Source organism: Hyperoodon ampullatus (assembly GCF_949752795.1).
Source record: "Hyperoodon ampullatus genome assembly, chromosome: 15".
Classification (NCBI taxonomy): domain Eukaryota; kingdom Metazoa; phylum Chordata; class Mammalia; order Artiodactyla; family Ziphiidae; genus Hyperoodon; species Hyperoodon ampullatus.
This window is the reverse complement of record NC_136928.1, coordinates 19628927-19652210: the sequence shown is the minus strand read 5'-3', so window position 1 is coordinate 19652210 and position 23284 is coordinate 19628927. Positions and strand designations below refer to the sequence as shown.

The following is a 23284-nucleotide window of genomic DNA, read 5'->3' as shown; positions in this document are numbered from 1 at the left end:
GTCCATCCACGTTGTCGCAAGCAAGATTTAACTTTCATAGCAGAGTAATATTCCACTGTATATAGATACCACATCTTCTTTATCATTACTCTTTAAAAAAAATAGCAACCTCAGTGAATGTGGAATGGTATCTCATTGCGGTTTTGATCTGCATTTCCCGAATGACTAATGACATTGAGCATCTTTTCATGTGCTTATTGGCCAGTTGTATGTCTTCTTCAGGCGAACACATTCATTCAAGTCCCTTGCCCAAATTTTAAGTGGGCTGTTGTTGTTCAGTTGTCGAATGTGTTGTTTTTTTTTAACATCTTTATTGGAGTATAATTGCTTTACAATGGTGTGTTAGTTTCTGCTTTATAACAAAGTGAATCAGTTATACATATACATATATCCCCATATCCCCTCCCTCTTGCGTCTCCCTCCCTCCCACCCATGTTTTTAATCTAGATGAAGAAATCCTTACCAGAGCCTCTCAACCAGTCAGCAGTCCAAGTAACAGTGGCTGACTGAGCTCGTGCTCACGCCACTCGCCCTATGTTTACTAGCTGCTTAATACTTGGAACAATCACACATACCCCGCCAGAGAAGGGAGGTTAGGAGAGAATAAGCAGCTCAGTCTCACAGCAACGTATTAACTAAATAGCTCTTGAAGGCAAGGACCACCAAGGCCGGGCTGCAGACCAGGGGACTCATCTAGGGCAGGAGCTCTCACCCCAGCTCAGCCTCTCAGAAGTCCTGACCCAGCCACGCTGAAACTCCCAAGACCAGTGGGTCTCACCACCGGGCGCACGTTAGCATCACTAAACTCCAGGGGAGCTTATAACAGGGGGTTTGGGACTTCCCTGGTGGTTCAGTGGTTAGGCCTCCGTGCTCCCAATTTAGGAGGCCCGGGTCGGATCCCTGTTCAGGGAACTAAATCCCGCATGCCGCAACTAAGACCCAGTGCAGCCAAATAAATAATTTTTAAAAAAAAATCAGGTTTGTATAGGCCAAACCCCTCAGACCTCAGACCCTCTAGGGGTGGCGCTGGGGCAGTGATGTTTCTGAAAGGTGCCCAAGTGATTCCAAAGTGCAGTCAGGTTGACGACCACCGCTCACCAAACACCGTTACCTGACTTAAAATGTGTGCGTCCATTGGTTTTTGTTTGTTGTTTCCCTGTTGGATTGCTTGTAAGGGGGTGGGGAGAGCGGCACTTGTGCTTCTGTCCTATGAGATTTTGATCCTGGGAGAGAGGACGCCGCCTCCCAAACCCTCACAGCAGGTGCAGGGCGTGGCCCGACGCCATCCTGATGGCCGCGTGCGCCCCAGGCTGCCCGCACGCGCCCTAGCTCCGCCCCCAAACGAGCTCTCCCGCCCTCCTTCGACCCCGCGCCCCACGCCGCCACGTGGCCCCGCCCCGCCCCGCTCGCGTTCCCCGCCGGTCCCTCACGCCCCCATGCGACCCCATGCGCCCCCCTAGGCGACCGCGCGCCCAGCTCTAAAGTGAACACCCAGGAGCGGCGGCGGCGGGACGGTGCGGCGCCTCCGCCCGCTCGCCGCCTCGGTGCCGCGGACGGGTCCAGCCATGGCCGAGGGCGTGCCGGCCTCGCATCGGGTGGCGCGGGCGGCCGGGGCCTGCACGGCGGCATCATCCAGTGGTGAGCGGGACCGCGGCGGGACCGGGACCGCCCCGGCGGATGGGAGGGGCGAGGAAGGGGAGCTTGGCTACCTCGGCTGCTGTCCCCAGGACCTCGGACCAAGTGCCAGGGGCGACCGCCTGCGCCCCCGGGGTCCTGGTAAAAGGCTCAAAAGGACAGCCGTTCACACGCAGGACCAGCGCTTCTTCATGCTGGCTGGGATGGGACTGGACACGCCCCCACACGCACACACGATGGGGCAGTGTGGGTTTCCCACCTGGGGCCTCCCCTGTTGGTCACGCTTCCCGTGGGAAGCAATCCAGCCTGCCCTCCACCGGGGGGCTTGTTGGTGGGCCTGGGTTTACATATACATCTGAAAGCACGAGGGCTAGGCCAGGAGAGGAAATGTTTTCTCTCAGTGTGCGATCCAGAATGGGATGTTTCCTAACTTAAAGCAAAGCAGTTTTTAGCTCTAACAATGCATTCCACATTTGAGAAATTCACTTCTGGCTATTTAAATAGAGGAAGAAAAAGCTGGAAAGAAAAATATCAGCCCTTGGGACTGATGAACTCATGGGTTTGTAGCGCTTCATAAATAGGAAAATAATTGAAACCAGTCCTAAAACATTCGTTTTAGAAGGTGAATAACTAGTAGATAGCTGATTACTTCGTTTTTTAAGTTTTAAGGAGTATTTCTCAAGAAAGAAATACTTTCTGAAAAAGTTCAATGAGTGAAATAGAAAAATGAAGGGGAATGTTTGTGATTAGAACCCAAAAAGGCCTAAATGGTCACCCCTTTCCTCCAAAAGAAAATTTTTGATATATTTTCCCTTGCATAAGAGAAAAAAATCAAAAGAATAAATATTTTAAAATAATTCTAAAAATATTTAAAAAAACAAAACAAAAAACCACAGCACACACAGTGTTTTTAGAGTGTTGCACAGCAGTACTCTATTTCTGTCACACTTAGACCTCTCAGCATATCTGCACCTTCAAGTTTCAGGTCACCATTTAGTAAATTAGAGTTTCTAGGACTTGAATAAGTCCAGACACTCGAAAGAATGATTAGGGTTTCAGAAGATACCTAGATGTTCTCCTCAGGTCATTGGTGAACTGACGGTGCAGGCTGCCCACAAAGCAGATGACCTAAATCACTTAGGATGGTATTCAAGTCCTGTGTCACAAACTCCTGTCCCTGCAGGCCTCAAACCCAGGGGGCCAGGTTGTGCTCTTCAGGTGGGGGGAGGCGGGGCCATGGAGGTGAGGAGGGTCAGAGTTTCCGTTGGAAGACTGCTCTTTAAGCATCCCGTCTATGAGGTGCGATGCTTGAGAGGTCACTGTGCAATCCACCTGGGTCCTTGGACTCTTTAATCAATAGTAGTTGATAAGACTCCAGAGGAGGAATTCAGGCAAGGCTTTACTGGGACTCGCGCTACAGCAAGAGGGAGCGAAAACAAGTAACGGGTCCCCTTGCTTGCTCTCCGAGAAGGGCGGGCTGTCGGGCCAGGTGGGTGGGGCTTAGGTGGTCTGCTCACCCCGTTGGTGGTGCCGTGCGCAGGGATCATGTGCAAGACCCTGCTTTTGCTCCCAGCTCCTCAGAAGTGGCAGTTGGGTTTTGGCGTTTTTGAATCTTCTTTTTCATAATTTGCCCCAGCTGCATGTGCATGCAGTTACGTGTAGTCCCTTATGTCAGTAGTTTCTTTGGGGCTTCCCTGGTGGCACAGTGGTTGGGAGTCTGCCTGCCGATGCAGGGGACACGGGTTCGTGCCCCGGTCCGGGAGGATCCCACATGCTGTGGAGCGGCTGGGCCCGTGAGCCATGGCCGCTGAGCCTGCGCGTCCAGAGCCTGTGCTCCGCAACGGAAGAGGCCGCAACAGTGAGAGGCCCGCGTACCGCAAAAAAAAAAAAAAAAAAAAAAAAAAGTTTCTTTGTATTCTGATGCTCTGGGAGACGTTTGTCTGGGGCAAGCACTCTGGTAAAGTGTCCCAGGTCCCAGCCTGTCTCAATTGGTGCTGGTGGTTTGAACATTGGCATTAAAAACGCAACTGCAACCACTCCACGCTGGTTAGGATGGCCATTATCAAACAAACAAAAATAGAAGATAACGAGTGTTTGTGAGGATGTGAAGAAATTAGAACCCTTGTGCAGTCTTGGTGGGAACGTAAATTGGTGTAGCCACTGTGGAAAATAGGATAGTGGTTCCTCAAACAATTGAAAATGGAACCACCATGTGATCCAGCAATTCCCCCTCTGGGCATATGCCCCAAAGACTTGAAAGCAAGGACTGGAACAGATATTCGCATCCCCATGTTCAGAGCAGCATTATGCACAATCGCCAAAGATGGAAGTAACCCAAGTGTCCATCAGCAGACGAATGGATAAACAAAATGTGGTCTATACATACAATGCACTATGATTCAGATATTAAACAGAAGGAAATTCTGATACAGACTGCAACATGGACGAACCTTGAAGACATTATGCGAAATGAAATGAGCCAGTCACAAAAGGAAAAATAGTATGTGATTTCACTTAAACGAGGCACCAAGAGAAGTCAGCTTCATAGAGACAGAAAGGAGAGTGGTGGTTGCCAGGGGCTGGGGGAGAGGGAACGGGGAGTAGTGTTTCTGGCCGGTACAGAGTTTCAGTTTTGCGAGACAACCAGGAGGCTTTGGATGGATGGTGATGCACCAGCAATTGCACAACAGTGAGAAGGTACTTAATGCCACTGAACTCTGCATTTAAAAATGGTGCATTATATGTTACGTATATTTTACCAGAATTAAAACATGAACAATTTTTAAAAAACCAAACACAGCAGAGCCCCTCGGTTTGTAACAGAGCTTGGCGTCCTGGAAGGTGTTAGAAGATGGCCAAGGAGACCAGCTTCCTGGAAGAGTGGCGGTGGGTACCAGCGCGTGAGGTATCCAGATGCCCAGAAACAGCTTAAGCTTCCGAAGGAAAGCCCAGGGAGGGGCTGATTGTTGTCGCGCGAAAGAAATGCTCCGTTTTTAGCATAGTCGTTGTTTCACCTCCCAGTCAGTCCTGGTTGGGCTTCCAATGTTCCTTAGAGACTTCAGTGCCTCTGCCACCAACTTGTGATAAGTTCTCCAAGGACAAAGAAAGGTCCCGCAAGGAGCAAGAAAGGTCCCGCCTCTGGAAACCAAAGTACTAGAAGTTTTCTGTTTCATGGACAGGAAGGATTGTAGAAATGGGGAGCGAAGTGGTCAGACCTCTGAGGAGCACAGAAGGATGAAGTGACCTGATTTCCTCTGCTGAGGGTACAGATCCGGCAGGTCGGACAGGTGGGACCCCTGGCTCAGACCTCAGGCGAAAAATCTAAATGTCACCTAAACCCTACGCACGCAGAGCCTGGCTATAGACCAAATAACTGTCTCCTGCATATAGATACGGCTTTCAGGTTTCTGCAGACTCTTGTGGTTCATAAGGTGGAAATTTACTTTGAAAGGTACAGAATTCGTAATAGCCTTTGATCAGGCTGAATCAAAGGGTACAGTCACTCCCAGTGTTACATTTTTCTTTATGAGGAAAAGGAGCCCTCAGAAATGTGAGAGCTGCAGGACCCGGTGTGGGTGCTCTGAAGTTGGCAATGATCAGATTGTCCATCACTCAAAACGAGGAGGGCGTCGTGAGGTTCTCAAGATCTTAGCCGTCAGCTTCGTCTGATGGTGAGACCCGGGGAAGGTGATTATGCACCCAAGCAAGGAACTGAGTGATCTGATCGACTCCAGCCTTGGACAGGCTTTATAATCATGTATCGCCAAAAACCGTATTGGTGGCTCCGTGTGAAAGCAAGCCTTGGCCCGTCTCACCTGCCAGGAGTCCTGGCCAGCCCTACTGCCTGCATATCCTCATCCTGCCCACCACTGGACCCACGTGTAGTTCAAAGTCAGGCTCACCTGCCAGGAGTCCTGGCCAGCCCTACTGCCTGCATATCCTCATCCTGCCCACCACCGGACCCACGTGTAGTTCAAAGTCAGGCTCACCTGCAGTAGGGGCTTCTGTGCTGCTGGTCTGCCAACGTGGGCGCCTTTCTCGCTTCCATTCAGGATTTTGGAGGTGGATGTAAAAATGATAACAGTAAGAGCTGCCGTGTGCCAGCCAGTGTACCAGCCACATCCCATGCCTGGATTTCTCATCACAAAAACTCCAAGAGACGTCTCAGAGTCAGAACCTGCACCTGGGTCTGTGAGCTTTGAAGCCCTGGGTCAGAGTCATGGTCGTAAGCTCCTCCGGGCATGGAGACTAAATGCGAAAGCACGTACTCCTTAAGCTGAAGTAAAGGCACCATCTGAACATAGACGCTCTTACAGGACCTTCCACTTGTCCACTTAGTGTGTGCTGCCTCCTCCCACGGGCCATCCGTGAGATCTGGCTGTGAACTTTGGGGAGAAGATGAAAGGCCCTGGGCTGAATCTCCTGGAGCAGCAAAAGTACCAAGCGTTGGCGCTGGGCTCGCAACCAGGAGGCAGCCCTTTCTCTGAGTGTGGGCGGAGAGAAGACTCTGGTCCTGGACCTTGGTGGGATATCACTGATGGTATAATTTGGTCTTAATTGTCCACTCAGATGGCAGTCAGACTCAGCAGTGTCATTTTGAAATAGGAGGACAGGAGGCCCAGAGCACATGAATTTCAGTGACAAGGAAGAACAACTGGCAAAAGTTTATACTCAAGCTCATTTTGGAGAGTAGTTTGCACATTTCTTGTTTTAGGAGACCATTCCATGAGTACGTCGGAAGTAGCTATGAATAAACAAAAGCGAGCTTGCACTTACTGTTGGTCACGTTTTGCTGCCCCTGCCCAAACTTAGCCAGTGTTTTCCTGTGACGCTTCACATGTCGGTTTTTTATATGTCGGCAAATGTCTTAATAAAATAAATATCAATATCTCATGGATCTGTGAATTTGCCACTGCCCCACACACCACCAGTGACGTTACCCCGTGTTCAACCGGGAAGCAAATAATTGGTGCCCCAGCAGCTGTAATTAATGCATTGTGAGGTGTCCAAAGTGTCAGGTTCCCACCCTGATGCTATGGGAGAGTCTCAGAAAACCCCCTCCTTGGCCTTGGACTGGGTTGAAGGGTGTCCCCCCCAAAATGCATGTCTGTATGGAATATCAGAATGTGACTCTGTTTGGAAATAGGGTCTTTGCAGATGTAACCAGTTAAGAGGAGGCCCCACTGGATTAGGGTGGGCCCTAAATCCAGTGATGGGTGTCCTTATAAGAAGAGATGAGGAGGGACCTCCCTGGTGGCTCAGTGTTCAGAATCCGCCTGCCAATGCAGGGGACACGGGTTCAAGCCCTGGTCCGGGAAGATCCCACATGCCGTGGAGCAACTAAGCCCATGTGCCACAACGACTGAGCCTGCGTTCTAGAGCCCGGAAGCCACAACTACTGAGCCCATGTGCCACAGCTACTGAAGCCCACGCGCCTAGAGCCCGTCCTCTGCAACAAGAGAAGCCACCGCAATGAGAAGCCCGCGCACCGCAACGAAGAGAAGCCCCCGCGCGCAGCAACGAAGGCCCAACGCAGCCAAAAAAAAAAAAAAAAGAAGAGGTGAGGAGACAGCCAGGTGAAGGCGAGGGCACTAGAGTGATGCGTCTACAAGCCAAGGAATGCCAAGGGTTTCTGGCAGCCACCAGCAGCCAGGAGGAAAGCATGGAGCACATGCTTCCTCAGCGCCTCTGGAAGGAACCAACCTGGCTGACACCCTGATTTGGACTTTCAGCTTCCAGAACTGTGACGGAATATATTTCTGTTGCTTTAAGCCACCTGGCCTACGGTAATTGGTTACCCGAGGAAACCAGTACAGGGCCACAGCTTCCCCTCACCCTGCCGTCCACGGCATGTTGACTTTTCCTCCTTGCAGGAAGCAGGTGGGGTTAACAGCTGTGGTCTCTTGCTCTCAAGGAAGGTAAATGTAGGCCTCAGCCTGCCTCAGCCCAGAAAATAAGCTGTAGGTCATCAGTAAGAAAGGAGGAGATGCATTGTTGGTAAATTCCCTGCTAAAGAATTCTTCGGTGTTTAAAAACTATGCTGGCTTGCTTTATGTATTTCTTTAAAAGAATGAGGAGAAACCTGCCAGTCTGTCCCCAGCCAGCAAAGGGAAGGCTGTGATTGGGTGTCAGTGTGCACCACACCTTCTGAGCCCCGTCACCTGAGCCCCCTCACTCCCATCCTGCTGCTGGAACAGGCACCTGGCTGTCCCCTCGGGGCTGGACTCTGGGCTGTGAGCCACGGGCTCAGCCCCTCGTTGCCAGGGGACCCCACCTGCCCCGGGGCCCAGGAACCCCGAGCAGGGGCCTGGGGGCTGCAGATCACATCTGAACGCTACCGAGCTCTGCACCCAACGGGAAGTAAAGGGCAGGGAGGGCGGCCTGCCTCTCTGTCCCTTGGTGTCTTCCATCTTCCATCTCAGTACAATTTAAAGAATCAAAATGTAGGGGCCCCGCCCTAAATCACTTGGGTTTAACAGTCGTGCAAATGACTGCTTCGGGGGTGGGGAGAGGGGGGAGGAGCTGTGCACGCCTGTCCTGGGTCCTAGGAAGCCACATGGGCTTCAGCTGTCACCTGCAGGGGTGATCGACTCTACAAGGGGTGGGGGAAGCATTGTTTTGTGTTTTAACGAGTAAATCTCTACATCACAGTGAGAGACCTTGGCTGCCACCTTTACAAAGTTACATGAAGCAGCATCTGCTGAGCCCAGTAATTTGGGCTTCTTTTTAATAAGCCTGTACGCCAAAAAGATTTAAAAACAACAACAAAACCTCACCATAGTCTAAATCAATATTCTTAACTCTGGCCTGAGCACATTACAGATGCCGATGGGTGAGACTTTGCATTCGATAAAGTAAGCGTATTTCATTTTGTTGGGTCCCTTGCTTGTATCTGCCCCTTATCAAAGTGTCCCGCTCTAGAAAAACTGATGCCAACCTTCTCTTCCTGCTCTTCTTCCTCCCTGCCCCCAGGTTGGTTGACACCTTCTGCATCTGCGAAGGGTACAGTGTGCCTCGCTGCCTCATGTATGAGATTTATGTGGAGACCTGCGGGCAAAATGCTCAGAACCAAGTCAACCCCGCCACGTTTGGGAAGGTAGGTTGTGAAGGTAAAAATACGTGTCCACTGAGTAAAAAAAGCACGCAAGTTAATGATGAGGAAATGCTGGGATTTATTTGGGTCTGATGGCTTCTCAGTGGATATAACTGGCTTCACCCTGGGAACCAGCCTGAGGGCTAACATACATCCTCAGCTCCATCTGAAAGCCATTCCGTCCTTTGTCCATACTTCATAGTGAGGGGCCAGGAAAGTTCAAGGATGGAGTGGCATTCACCCAAGAGAATGCAGCTATGGCAGCCTGAGATACCCCCAATTCTCAGCCAGGCTTGCTGGGCCATTATTCCCTGCATAGAAATGCCACAGCTCAGGACCCCACAAGCTCAAAGAGCCACTTTGTGGTGTCAGACAGCTTATGCTTCCTACAATTCGGTTGTTCCTAGAGAACTCACGGGCACTCAAAGGTTTCCTCTGGAGGTTAAGAGCTCTGTCAGGGGTTTGTTTAGACCACGCAATACACAGCAAACGTTAGCACAAGGATGGCCTATCTGAGACCTTCCACATCTAACAGATATTTATTGAGCAGCTGCTATGTGCCAGCACTGTTTTAGGTGCTGAGTGTACAACAGTGAACAGAACAGAGAAAAATTCCTGCCTTTACTACGTTTATTATATTATAGTTGAGGGAGATAAAGAAGATAAAATATATAGTCTCTTAGGTGGTATAAATGCTAAATGGAGCAGAAGGAGGAAAGGACTGTGTGTGACTGTGTGTGTGTTTTAGGGGAGGACTTGTAATTTGAGGGAAGGCAAACGGGGAAGGCCTCCCTGGGAAGTAACATTTGAGTCCAGATTTCCAAAAGATGAGGCAGTGAGTATGGGGCTATATGAGCAAAGAGCAGTGCAGACAGAGCCAGCGCAAAGGCCCTGAGGCAGGAGGGGGCTCAAGTAGCAAGGAGGCTGCAGTGGCTGGAGGGCAGAGACCAGGGAGAGACAACTCAGGGAGGTGGGGGGAGCCCAGGTGTGCAGGGAGTGGACAGGGAAGCAGCAGTGGATGTCGTGAGAAGGGGTCAAAATCTGACCAAAAGACAACCCTCAGAATGGGAGAAAATATTTGCAAATGAAGCAACTGACAAAGGATTAATCTCCAAAATTTATAAGCAGCTCATGCAGCTCAATAACAAAAAAACAAACAACCCAATCCAAAAATGGGCAGAAGACCTAAATAGACATTTCTCCAAAGAAGACATACAGACTGCCAACAAACACATGAAAGGATGCTCAACATCTTTACTCATTAGAGAAATGCAAATCAAAACTACAGTGAGATATCATCTCACACCAGTCAGAATGGCCATCATCAAAAAATCTAGAAACAATAAATGCTGGAGAGGGTGTGGAAAAAAGGGAACACTCTTGCACTGCTGGTGGGAATGTGAATTGGTACAGCCACTATGGAGAACAGTATGGAGGTTCCTTAAAAAACTACAAATAGAACTACCATATGACCCAGCAATCCCACTACTGGGCATATACCCTGAGAAAACCATAATTCAAAAAGAGACATGTACCAAAATGTTCATAGCAGCCCTATTTACAATAGCCCGGAGCTGGAAACAACCTAAGTGTCCATCATTGGATGAATGGGTAAAGAAGATGTGGCACGGAGCCGGAGGAAGATGGCGGAAGAGTAAGACGCGGAGATCACCTTCCTCCCCACAGATACATCAGAAATTCATCTACACGTGGAACAACTCCAACAGAACACCTACTGAACGCTGACAGAAGACCTCAGACCCCCCAAAAGGCAAGAAACTCCCCACATACCTGGGTAGGTCAAAAGAAAAAAAGAATAAACAGAGACAATAGGATATGGACGGGACCTGCACCAGTGGGAGGGAGCCGTGAAGGAGGGAAGGTTTCTACACACTACAAGCCCCTTCGAGGGCGGAGACTGCAGGTGGCGGAGGGGGAAAGCTTCGGAGTAGCGGAGGAGAGCACAGCAACAGGGGTGTGGAGGGCAAAGCAGAGAGATTTTGGCACAGAGGATCGGTGCCCTCAGGCACACACCAGCCCGAGAGACTTGTCTGCTCGGCCGCCAGGGCGGGCGGGGCTGGGAGCTGAGGCTCGGGTATCGGCTTTCAGTCGGAGCGCAGGGAGAGGTCTGGGGCTGGCGGCAGGAAGAGACCCTGAAGGGGTTAGTGCTAGCCCGGAGGGAGTCCGGGGAAAGGGTCTGGAGCTACCGGAGAGGCAAGAGACTTTTTTCCCTTTTGTTGCCTGCTGCGCGAGGAGAGGGCATTCCCCTCCCTCCCCTCTGCCTGAGTGAGCCAGAGCCCCCGAATCAGCGGCTCCTTTAAACCCGTCCTGTCTGAGCGAAGAACGGACGCCCTCCGGCGACCTACGCGCAGAGGCGGGGCCAGGTCCAAGGCTGAGACCCGGGAGCTGTGAGAGCAGAGACAGGGAAATCTCTCTGTGCAGCCTCCGAGGCAGCGGATTAAAGCTCCACGGTCCATTTGATGTGCCCTGCGTCTGTGGAGTGCATGAATGGACAGCGAATCATCCCAAATTGAGGAAGTGGACCTTGAGGACAAGATTTAAGACTTTCCCCCCCTTTTTTTCCCTCTTTTTACAACGAATTATCTCAAATTAAGGAGGTGGACTTAGCAAGATTTCAGACTTTTCGCCCTTTTCCTCTTTTTACAACGAATTATCCCAAATCGAGGAGGTGGACTTGGAGAGCAAGATTTTTGATTTTTCCCCCTGCTCTCTTTTTGTGAATGTGTATGTGTAATCTTCTGTGTAAGATTCTCTGTATAGCTTTGCTTCCACCATATGTCCCAGGGTTCGTTCGGTCCGTGTTTTTTTTCAATAATTACTTTTTAATTTTAATAACGCTACTATATTTCATACTTTATTCTATTTTACTTTACCTGCTCTTTCTTTTTTTCCTCCCTTCCCTTCCTCCCTCCCTCCCTCCGCTCCTCCTTTCCTTCTTTCTTTTTCTTTCCTCCATCCCTCCCTCCCTCCCACCCTTCTTCTTTCCACTTTCTTTTTCTTTCCTTCCTCCCTCCCTCCCTCCCTCCTGTCTTTCTTTCTTTCTTTCCTTCCTCCCTCCCTCCCTCTCTTCTTCCATTCACTCTTCCTTTTGCTTTCATTCCTCCCTCCCTCCCTCCTTTCTTTCCATCCTTCCTCCCTCCCTCCTTTCTTTCTTTCTTCCTTCCTTCCTTCCTTACTTCCCTTCTTCCTTTCTTTCAATCTCTCTTTCTTTCTTCTACTAATTATTTCTTTCTACTTTTTCTCACTGTTATTCTGAGCCGGGTGGATGAAAGGCTCTTGGTGCTGCAGCCAGGAGTTAGTGCTGTGCCTCTGAAGTGGGAGAGCCAACTTCAGGACACGGGTCCACAAGAGACCTCCCAGCTCCACATAATATCAAGCAGCGAAAATCTCCCAGGGATCTCCATCTCAACACCAGCACCCAGCTTCAGTCAACGACCAGCAAGCTACAGTGCTGGTCACCCTATGCCAAGCAACTAGCAAGGCAGGAACACAACACCACCCATTAGCAGAGAGGATACCTAAAAACATAATAAGGCCACAGGCACCCCAAAACACACCACCAGACGTGGACCTGTCCGCCAGAAAGACAAGATCGAGCTTCAACCACCAGAACACACACAGGCATTAGTCCCCCCCACCAGGAAGCCTACACAACCTACTGAAACAACCTTAGCCACGGGGGACAGACACCAAAAACAACGGGAACTACGAATCTGCAGCCTGCAAAAAGGAGACCCCAAACACAGTAACATAAGCAAAATGAGAAAGCAGAAAAACACACAGCAGGTGAAGGAGCAAGATAAAAACCTACCAGACCTAACAAATGAAGAGGTAATAGGCAGTCTACCTGAAAAAGAATTCAGAATAATGATAGTAAAGCTGATGCAAGATTCTATTTCCCAGATCCAAAATCTTGGAAATAGAATAGACAATATGCAAGAAACAGTTAACAAGGACCTAGAAGAACTAAAGATGAATCAAGCATCGATTAAAAACACAATAAATGAAATGAAAAATACTCTAGATGGGATCAATAGCAGAATAACTGAGGCAGAAGAACGGATAAGTGAGGTGGAAGATAAAATAGTGGAAATAACTGATGCAGAGAAAAATAAAGAAAAAAGAATGAAAAGAACAGAGGACAGTCTCAGAGACCTCTGGGACAACATTAAACGCACCAACATTCGAATTATAGGGGTTCCAGAAGAAGAAGAGAAAAAGAAAGGGACTGAGAAAATATTTGAAGAGATTATAGTTGAAAACTTCCCTAATATGGGAAAGGAAATAGTTAATCAAGTCCAGGAGGCACAGAGAGTCCCATACAGAATAAATCCAAGAAGAAATACGCCAAGACACATATTAATCAAACTGTCAAAAATTAAACACAAAGAAATCATATTAAAAGCAGCAAGGGAAAAACAACAAATAACACACAAGGGAATCCCCATCAGGTTAACAGCTGATCTCTCAGCAGAAACTCTACAAGCCAGAAGGGAGTGGCAGGACATAATTAAAGTGATGAAGGAGAGAAACCTGCAACCAAGATTACTCTACCCAGCAAGGATCTCATTCAGATTTGATGGAGAAATTAAAACGTTTACAGACAAGCAAAAGCTGAGAGAGTTCAGCACCACCAAACCAGCTTTACAACAAATGCTAAAGGAACTTCTCTAGGCAAGAAACACAACAGAAGGACTATACCTACAATAACGAACCCAAAGCCATTAAGGAAATGGGAATAGGAACATACATATCAATAATTACCTTAAATGTAAATGGACTAAATGCTCCCACCAAAAGACACAGAGTGGCTGAATGGTTACAAAAACAAGACCCATATATATGCTGTCTACAAGAGACCCACTTCAGACCTAGAGACACATACAGATTGAAAGTAAGGGGATGGAAAAAGATATTCCATGCAAATGGAAATCAAAAGAAAGCTGGAGTAGCAATTCTTATATCAGACAAAATAGACTTTAAAATAAAGACTATTAGAAGAGACAAAGAAGGACACTACATAACGATAAAGGGATCGATCCAAGAAGAAGATATAACAATTGTAAATATTTATGCACCCAACATAGGAGCACCTCAATACATAAGGCAAATACTAACAGCCATAAAAGGGGAAATCGACAGTAACACAATCATAGTAGGGGACTTTAACACCCCACTTTCACCAATGGACAGATCATCCAAAATGAAAATAAATAAGGAAACACAAGCTTTAAATGATACATTAAACAAGATGGACTTAATTGATATTTATAGGACATTCCACCCAAAAACAACAGAATACACATTTTTCTCAAGTGCTCATGGAACATTCTCCAGGATAGATCATATCTTGGGTCACAAATCAAGCCTTGGTAAATTTAAGAAAATTGAAATTGTATCAAGTATCTTTTCCGACCACAATGCTATGAGACTAGACATCAATTACAGGAAAAGATCTGTAAAAAATACAAACACATGGAGGCTAAACAATACACTACTCAATAATGAAGTGATCACAGAAGAAATCAAAGAGGAAATTAAGAAATACTTAGAAACAAATGACAATGGAGACACGACGACCCAAAACCTATGGGACGCAGCAAAAGCAGTTCTAAGGGGGAAGTTTATAGCAATACAATCCCACCTTAAGAAACAGGAAACATTTCGAGTAAACAACCTGACCCTGCACCTAAAGCAATTAGAGAAAGAAGAACAAAAAACCCCCAAAGTTAGCAGAAGGAAAGAAATCATAAAGATCAGATCAGAAATAAATGAAAAAGAAATGAAGGAAACGATAGCAAAGATCAACCAAACTAAAAGCTGGTTCTTCGAGAAGATAAACAAAATTGACAAACCATTAGCCAGACTCATCAAGAAAAGAAGGGAGAAGACTCAAATCAGTAGAATTAGAAATGAAAAAGGAGAAGTAACAACTGACACTGCAGAAATACAAAAGATCATGAGAGATTACTATAAGCAACTCTATGCCAATAAAATGGACAACCTGGAAGAAATGGACAAATTCTTAGAAATGCACAACCTACCAAGACTGACTCAGGAAGAAATAGAAAATATGAATAGACCAATCACAAGCACTGAAATTGAAACTGTGATTAAAAATCTTCCATCAAACAAAAGCCCAGGACCAGATGGCTTCACAGGCGAATTCTATCAAACATTTAGAGAAGAGCTAACACCGATCCTTCTCAAACTCTTCCAAACAATATCAGAGGAAGGAACACTCCCAAACTCATTCTACGAGGCCACCATCACCTTGATACCAAAACCAGGCAAGGATGTCACAAAGAAAGAAAACTACAGGCCAATATCACTGATGAACATAGATGCAAAAATCCTCAACAAAATACTAGCAAACAGAATCCAACAGCACATTAAAAGGATCATACACCATGATCAAGTGGGGTTTATTCCAGGAATGCAAGGATTCTTCAATATACGCAAATCAATCAATGTGATACACCATATTAACAAGTTGAAGGAGAAAAACCATATGATCATCTCAATAGATGCAGAGAAAGCTTTCGACAAAATTCAACACCCATTTATGATAAAAACCCTGCAGAAAGTAGGCATAGAGGGAACTTTCCTCAACATAATAAAGGCCATATATGACAAACCCACAGCCAACATTGTCCTCAATGGTGAAAAACTGAAACCATTTCCACTAAGATCAGGAACAAGACAAGGCTGCCCACTCTCACCACTCTTATTCAACATAGTTTTGGAAGTTTTAGCCACAGCAATCAGAGAAGAAAAGGAAATAAAAGGAATCCAAATTGGAAAAGAAGAAGTAAAGCTGTCACTGTTTGCAGATGACATGATACTATACATAGAGAACCCTAAAGATGCTACCGAAAAACTACTAGAGCTAATCAATGAATTTGGTAAAGTAGCAGGATACAAAATTAATGCACAGAAATCTCTGGCATTCCTGTACACTAATGATGAAAAATCTGAAAATGAAATCAAGAAAACACTCCCATTTACCATTGCAACAAAAAGAATAAAATATCTAGGAATAAACCTACCTAAGGAGACAAAAGACCTGTATGCAGAAAATTATAAGACACTGATGAAAGAAATTAAAGATGATATAAATAGATGGAGAGATATACCATGCTCCTGGATTGGAAGAATCAATATTGTGAAAATGACTCTATTACCCAAAGCAATCTACAGATTCAATGCAATCCCTATCAAACTACCACTGGCATTTTTCACAGAAGTAGAACAAAAAATTTCAAAATTTGTTTGGAAAAACAAAAGACCCCGAATAGCCAAAGCAATCTTGAGAACGAAAAACGGAGCTGGAGGAATCAGGCTGCCTGACTTCAGACTATACTACAAAGCTACAGTAATTAAGACAGTGTGGTACTGGCATAAAAACAGAAAGATAGATCAGTGGATCAGGATAGAAAGCCCAGAGATAAACCCACGCACATATGGCCAACTTATCTTTGATAAAGGAGGCAGGAATGTACAGTGGAGAAAGGACAGCCTCTTCAATAAGTGGTGCTGGGAAAACTGGACAGGGACATGTAAAAGTATGAGATTAGATCATTCCCTAACACCATACACAAAAATAAGCTCAAAATGGATTAAAGACCTAAATGTAAGGCCAGAAACTATCAAACTCTTAGAGGAAAACATAGGTAGAACACTCTATGACATAAATCACAGTAAGATCCTTTTGGACCCACCTCCTAGAGAAATGGAAATAAAAACAAAGATAAACAAATGGGACCTAATGAAACTTCAAAGCTTTTGCACAGCAAAGGAAACCATAAACAAGACCAAAAGACAACCCTCAGAATGGGAGAAAATATTTGCAAATGAAGCAACTGACAAAGGATTAATCTCCAAAATTTATAAACAGCTCATGCAGCTCAATAGCAAAAAAACAAACAACCCAATCCAAAAATGGGCAGAAGACTTAAATAGGCATTTCTCCAAAGAAGATATACAGACTGCCAACAAACACATGAAAGAATGCTCAACATCATTAATCATTAGAGAAATGCAAATCAAAACTACAATGAGATATCATCTCACACCAGTCAGAATGGCCATCATCAAGAAATCTAGAAACAATAAATGCTGGAGAGGGTGTGGAGAAAAGGGAACACTCTTGCACTGTTGGTGGGAATGTGAATTGGTACAGCCACTATGGAGAACAGTATGGAGGTTCCTTAAAAAACTACAAATAGAACTACCATATGACCCAGCAATCCCACTACTAGGCATATACCCTGAGAAAACCATAATTCAAAAAGAGACATGTACCAAAATGTTCATTGCAGCTCTATTCACAATAGCCCGGAGCTGGAAACAACCTAAATGTCCATCATCGGATGAATGGATAAAGAAGATGTGGCACATATATACAATGGAATATTACTCAGCCATAAAAAGGAACGAAACTGAGCTATTTGTAATGAGGTGGATAGACCTAGAGTCTGTCATACAGAGTGAAGTAAGTCAGAAAGAGAAAGACAAATACCGTATGCTAACACATATATATGGAATTTAAAAAAAAAATGTCATGAAGAACCTAGGGGTAAAACGGGAATAAAGACACAGACCTACTTGAGAATGGACTTGAGGATATGGGGAAGGGGAAGGGTAAGCTGTGACAAAGGGAAAGAGAGGCATGGACATATATACACTACCAAACGTAAGGTAGATAGATAGTGGGAAGCAGCCGCAGAGCACAGGGAGATCAGCTCGGTGCTTTGTGACCGCCTGGAGGGGTGGGATGGGGAGGGTGGGAGGGAGGGAGATGCATGAGGGAAGGGATGTGGGAACAGATGTATATGTATGACTGATTCACTTTGTTATAAAGCAGAAACTAATAAAAAAAAAAAAAAGAAGATGTGGCACATATATACAATGGAATATTACTCAGCCATAAAAAGAAACGAAATTGAGCTATTTTTAATGAGGTGGATGGACCTAGAGCCTGTCATACAGAGTGAAGTAAGTCAGAAAGAGAAAGACAAATACTGTATGCTGACACATATATATGGAATTTAAGAAAAAAAATGTCATGAAGAACATAGGGGTAAGACAGGAATAAAGACACAGACCTACTAGAGAATGGACTTGAGGATATGGGGAGGGGGAAGGGTAAGCTGTGACAAAGTGAAAGAGCGGCATGGACATATATACACTACCAAACGTAAGGTAGATAGCTAGTGGGAAGCAGCCGCATAGCACAGGGAGATCAGCTCGGTGCTTTGTGACCGCCTGGAGGGGTGGGATAGGGAGGGTGGGAGGGAGACGCAAAAGGGAGGGGATATGGGAACATATGTATATGTATAACTGATTAAATTTGTTATAAAGCAAAAAAAAAAAAAAAAAAAAAGAATATACAAAGACATTGAGAATAAAAGGCACTCTGGTTGAAGTGAAAAAAAAAAAAATCTGGGTGTATTTGGAAGACAGAGCCAATAGGATTTGTTGATGGAAAGAATTAATAGAATTAATTAAATAATTAATAATTTAATAACTAATAATTTAATTTAATAAAATTTAAAAGTGGAAATAAATTTAAAATAAAAACAATTTAATTTAATAAATTATTAATTTTAATAATTAAATAATAGAAATTATTAATAGAATTTAATTAATAGAATTAATTAAAGAATTAATAGAATGGGGCTTAATTGTTATTAAATTAACAATAATAACTTTCAGTCGTATATTGCATCGCATTTATTTTCAATCTGGTTTTCAGGAATAGACAGACATCCACTCAAAACAAGTTAAAAGGAGAATTTTGGTTTTTTTTGCGGTACGCGGGCCTCTCACTGCTGTGGCCTCTCCCATTGTGGAGCACAGGCTCCGGACGCGCAGGCCCAGCGGCCATGGCTCACGGGCCCAGCCGCTCCATGGCATGTGGGATCTTCCCGGACCAGGGCACGAACCCGTGTCCCCTGCATCGGCAGGCGGACTCTCAACGACTGCGCCACCAGGGAAGTCCAAAAGGAGAATTTTTTAAAAGGGATATCTCATTTAATCCAACTGCAAGAAGTTTGACTGGACCTCATAGAATTTAGTCCAGTACTACCCAATAAAAATGTAATAGGAGCCATAGATACAATTTTAAATATTCTAGATCCTCATTTTAAAAGTTTTTTTAAGGTGAAATTAATTTTTTATAACCTTTAAATTCAATCCAAAATATTCAAAATACTATCGTTCAACATGGAGTCAGTATTTAAAAATGAATGCGTTGTTTTTTGCATTCTCTTCTTCGTGCTAGATCTCAAAAATCCGACACGTCATTTTACATGTACAGCCCATCTCAATTCGGACCAGCCACATTTCAAGTGCTCAGTGGCCACATGTGGCTGGTGGGTCCCCTCTGAGACAGCCCATGACTAGATTCTACGTCACCAGGCATCTCCTCTCTCTCCCTCTGGTGTATCCGTATGTAAACCACCAGGACACTGCTTCTCCGCACTGGGCTGCTCCAGGCCCCTTCCCAGAAGCCAGCTTCTGCCACCACTTCACAACTTCCCAAGGTGGCTGCTTGTCCTGTGCTTCCCGTGATGCTGTCCGTGACCACCTGCCCTAGGGTCCCACACTGTAATGGTCTTTAGGCGAGAGAGGCCCACAGGAAGGACAGGTGGGTGGGAGGAAACAGTTGGCATCTTTGAGGCTTTGTCTTGTGTCACAGCCATCAACAGAGGCTGGTAGCATTAGAAGTCAAGGAACAAACCAGGAGTGATTACAGTGGAGGGTCCCACAGACGGTTACAGTGCTTGGGCAGCAAATCTGGTCTCCTCTTTTTTTTTTAAATAAATTTATTTATTTATTTATTTATTTATTTATTTATTTATTTATTTATTTATCTATTTATCTATTTATCTATCTATCTATTTATTTATTTATTTATTTATTTATTTATTTATTTATTTATTGCTGTGTTGGGTCTTCGTTTCTGTGCGAGGGCTTTCTCTAGTTGTGGCAAGCAGGGGCCACTCTTCATTGCAGTGCGTGGGCCTCTCACTGTCGCGGCCTCTCTTGTTAAGGCGCACAGGCTCCAGACGCACAGGCTCAGTGGCCATGGCTCACGGGCCCAGCCGCTCCGCGGCATGTGGGATCTTCCCAGACCAGGGCTCGAACCCGTGTCCCCTGCATCGACAGGCCGACTCTCAACCACTGCGCCACCAGGAAAGCCCTTGGTCTCCTTCTTTATGGGTCAGTCCTCTTTCCAGCTGCTATTCCCTCAAAAATATCCTGGACTTCCAAGAGAACTTGGAGGTCACTGGTCCAACTCCACATCCAATGCAGGAGCCCTTCAAAAGCACCTCTGGCTGGGAGCTTTTATGAGAACAAAATGCCCTCTCCGGGCAGAGACAGCCATGGGGGCTCGGAGCTGGGAGGGGGCAACGCGTTTCTGCAACGAGGAAGCTGCCCTTCCTCTGGGCAGACACGGTCCCTCCCCAGGATCCATGCTTGGCAAGCAGAGCACAGGCGGATGGAAAGCCACCCGACTCCTTGCAGACCTGGGGACAGCTCACGGCCTTCAGGATCAGACCCCTGCAGGGGCCACCTGGCCGGTGCTGAAATGACCTGGGGGACAAGCCTGCTCACGGCCGCAGAGATGCCAGTTCAACCTCTCCCTCCCATCTTTCCTCCCTTCCTCCTTGCTCCCTCTTTCTCGGTGGTCCTCAGTGGACAGAATGGAATTGGTTCATGACACGCTCTTACCTTCGATCCACTCACAGCCTGATTCCCTCTGGTTCTTTCGTTCTTTTTAACAATGTCATAAGCATCTGGGAACTCACCGCCCCGTATGAACCATATGGCCAGATCCCTGGATCCCGTCTCCCTGCCTTCCCCGCTGGAGGGAACCAGCAACCCCTTCATCGGTATCTTCCCTTTTTAAAAAGAGTTTTAGTGCATTTGTGTGTCTTTCTGTTTTTGTTTTCTTTTTTTTTGACCTTTGACCCCCTTCACCCATTTTGACCACCCCCATCCCCGACCTCTGGCAACCATCAATCTGTTCTCTGTTTCAGTGAGATTGGTGTTCTTGTTTTACTGTTGTTTTTTACATTGCATATATAAGCAAGATCATACCATCTTTGGCTTCCTCTGTCTGACTTATTTTATATAATGTATTTCTTTTAAAAGCCCATTTTTTATTTTTGTGGCTTAACTTTTTAAAAAGGAGGGTCATGTTATATGTCATCTTTTGGGACTTGTTCCACTTATTATTATATCAAGATTCCTCTACATTCATTTGACTATTGTGTAGTAGTTCAGTTTACCTATCTTCTCTCCCTTTGATGAGCATTTGGGTTGTTTCCCAATTTTGCTGTCGTGAACATTCCCGTGTGTATCTCCTGCTCTGCACGTGGAGATGTTCTCTTGGGCGTGTGTGTCCAGGGGTGAACTTGCAGGCTGACGGGCTGTGTGACTATGATGTCTGGGGATGGGACCGGATTGTTTTCTGAAATGATGGCTTCCGTTGCCCTCCCACCGGGAATTCTGTAGATTCCAATGATGTTTCCAAACCACTGACATTTTTAGACCCATTTCTATAGCCACAGTCATCATCCCTGAAACACAGTCATTGGTGGAAGCTCTGCACTTTGGATAATCATAAAATAAGGAGTGGAATCTTCTAATACGGCAGCTGCTCAAATATTGGAAACAATTGTTTAAACCTTCGTGTCTTCCCTTCTACATTGGATACTCTTCGGTCCCAAATTTTTACTTCCCTGACTACTTGTTTCATTTTGACTTCAATTTATTGGTGTTTCTTTTCAAAGGTAGGTTCCCCATGGGTAAAACCCAGTGTCTCAGGAGAGCTCAGAGGACGGGGCTCTTATTTTTCTTTTTTAACTTTTTGGGCTACTATTGGCTTTCATGCTTCCATGCCACTCTGCTGGTTTCATTTTAAGCTTGTGATCCAAAAAAGGAAAAGAAAACCCTTCGGTATTTTTTTCACACGAATTAAAAGTAAGCTGTAGCCCTCCCAAAGCTGCTTTATAAACTGTAAAGCCCTCCGTGTAGATACAATATGTTGTCCTTGTTATCAGACTGTGGTCATTATGCCCGTGACTGTGGGAACCCAAGAGTGGCTGTTCCTTTATTCCGAGTTGCAGCTTCTTAGTGCTGACCTGCCGTATCTTCTAGACTCATAGTCATCCAGTTGTCTCAGCCTGCTGAAGCTCACACGTGGGAATAGCACCTCTCTTATCCCTCCTTCGATAAATCAAAAGCAATGTGGACACGAGCAAGGTGTTAGGCTCTGGAGCTCACTGGGTGTCTCTGGAAGGTTTTCCAACCAGCCAGGAATTCCCCCTGGCTGTCTTATCACTCAGCCCACATTTTGTCCTTTCTTCACTAGGCACATTGGGGCACTTCCTCAAGGGCTTTGCTAGTCTGGGTATCCTGGCACTAAGCCGTTTCCTTATCTGGCAGCCTCATCAGATGGGAGTGGGGTGACTTGAGCTTGACACGTCTTGGTTCTGGATGATCTCTACTTCCTTTTTTAAGAAATCAAAGGCTCCTTTTCAAAACGTCTCTCAGATTTTCTTCGAAGTGGTTTCCCCTCAAGGGCAGTCCTACTGCAGGGTGTTCTGAAAAAACAGTTAAAAAGAGCCTCCGGTGTGTGACCGTGGGCATTTGTCTAGCATCTTTGATCTTCCTACTTCCCTTCGAATCCATCCCCCAAGACACTGAGGTCCTAGCTTTCAATTCTCGTTGGGAATTTGCCCGAAGAATGAGTCAGTTCAGTGGTGCTGGTCTTGGAAAGGGACCCTGAGCTGCTGAATCTGTGACTCAGTGGAGAAGGGAGAGGAAGGGGAAAAGGATGTGATCCCAAAGCTTGTTTACAAGAGAAACAGCAAAATACCCACTTCTCATTTCCTGCCTCCCCCCCTGGGACTGGGGTTGATTCCAGACTCCACACCAAGTTCCTGTGCAGATGTTGGGGTGTTTCTTGCTCTGCTGGGCAGTCCCGGGTATATGACAGGTCATCTCACTCCCAGTGCAAGTGATGGCGTATGTGGATGAGGAAATTTCCCAAAGGCTGACTTCCTTTTTTTAAAGTAACATTTCCTGATGTTTTTCTGATTATGAAGGAACACATTCACTTCATAGAAAATGTGGGAATTCGAGAGAAGGGTATAAAAGAAGAAGAAGAGAAATGCCGGCTACGACCTCACTGTCCAGAGATGCAAGCACATGTGTGGTTTATTTGCAGGCCCCCGACACACTCACATACACGTGCCAGCAGGAGCGGGCAGTGATCACAGAGGCCTCTCTGTTTCCCACGTCTCTTCAGTCCTGCCCACGCGGTGGTGCTTCCTCCCTCCTGAAGGAGCATCTGAGCAGGCAGCCTGATGTCTCTAGAACTCCTTGGGTGACACAAAGCCCCACTGTCCTTCTAGTTTACCACACAGTATCCGTCTGACGCTTCGAATGTCCAGCCCCACATAACGTCCAAACTCTGAGCTGGGTTTAGCGTGGAATCGCTTCCGCAGTCCTCCAGCGAGG

At 46.1% G+C, this 23284-nt stretch overlaps 1 protein-coding gene across 1 annotated transcript in view; it reads left to right on the top strand.

The window, feature by feature from the left end:
- Window positions 1–1565: 1565 nt before the first annotated feature.
- RFX8 (regulatory factor X8) overlaps window positions 1566–23284 on the top strand; it is a gene marked incomplete at both ends in the record, with an annotated part of 68535 nt that continues 46816 nt past the window's right edge. Inside the window, 3 exon segments of the mRNA XM_079720642.1 lie at window positions 1566–1587; window positions 1590–1638; window positions 8608–8731. Coding sequence (XP_079576768.1) covers window positions 1566–1587; window positions 1590–1638; window positions 8608–8731 — 195 coding nt within the window.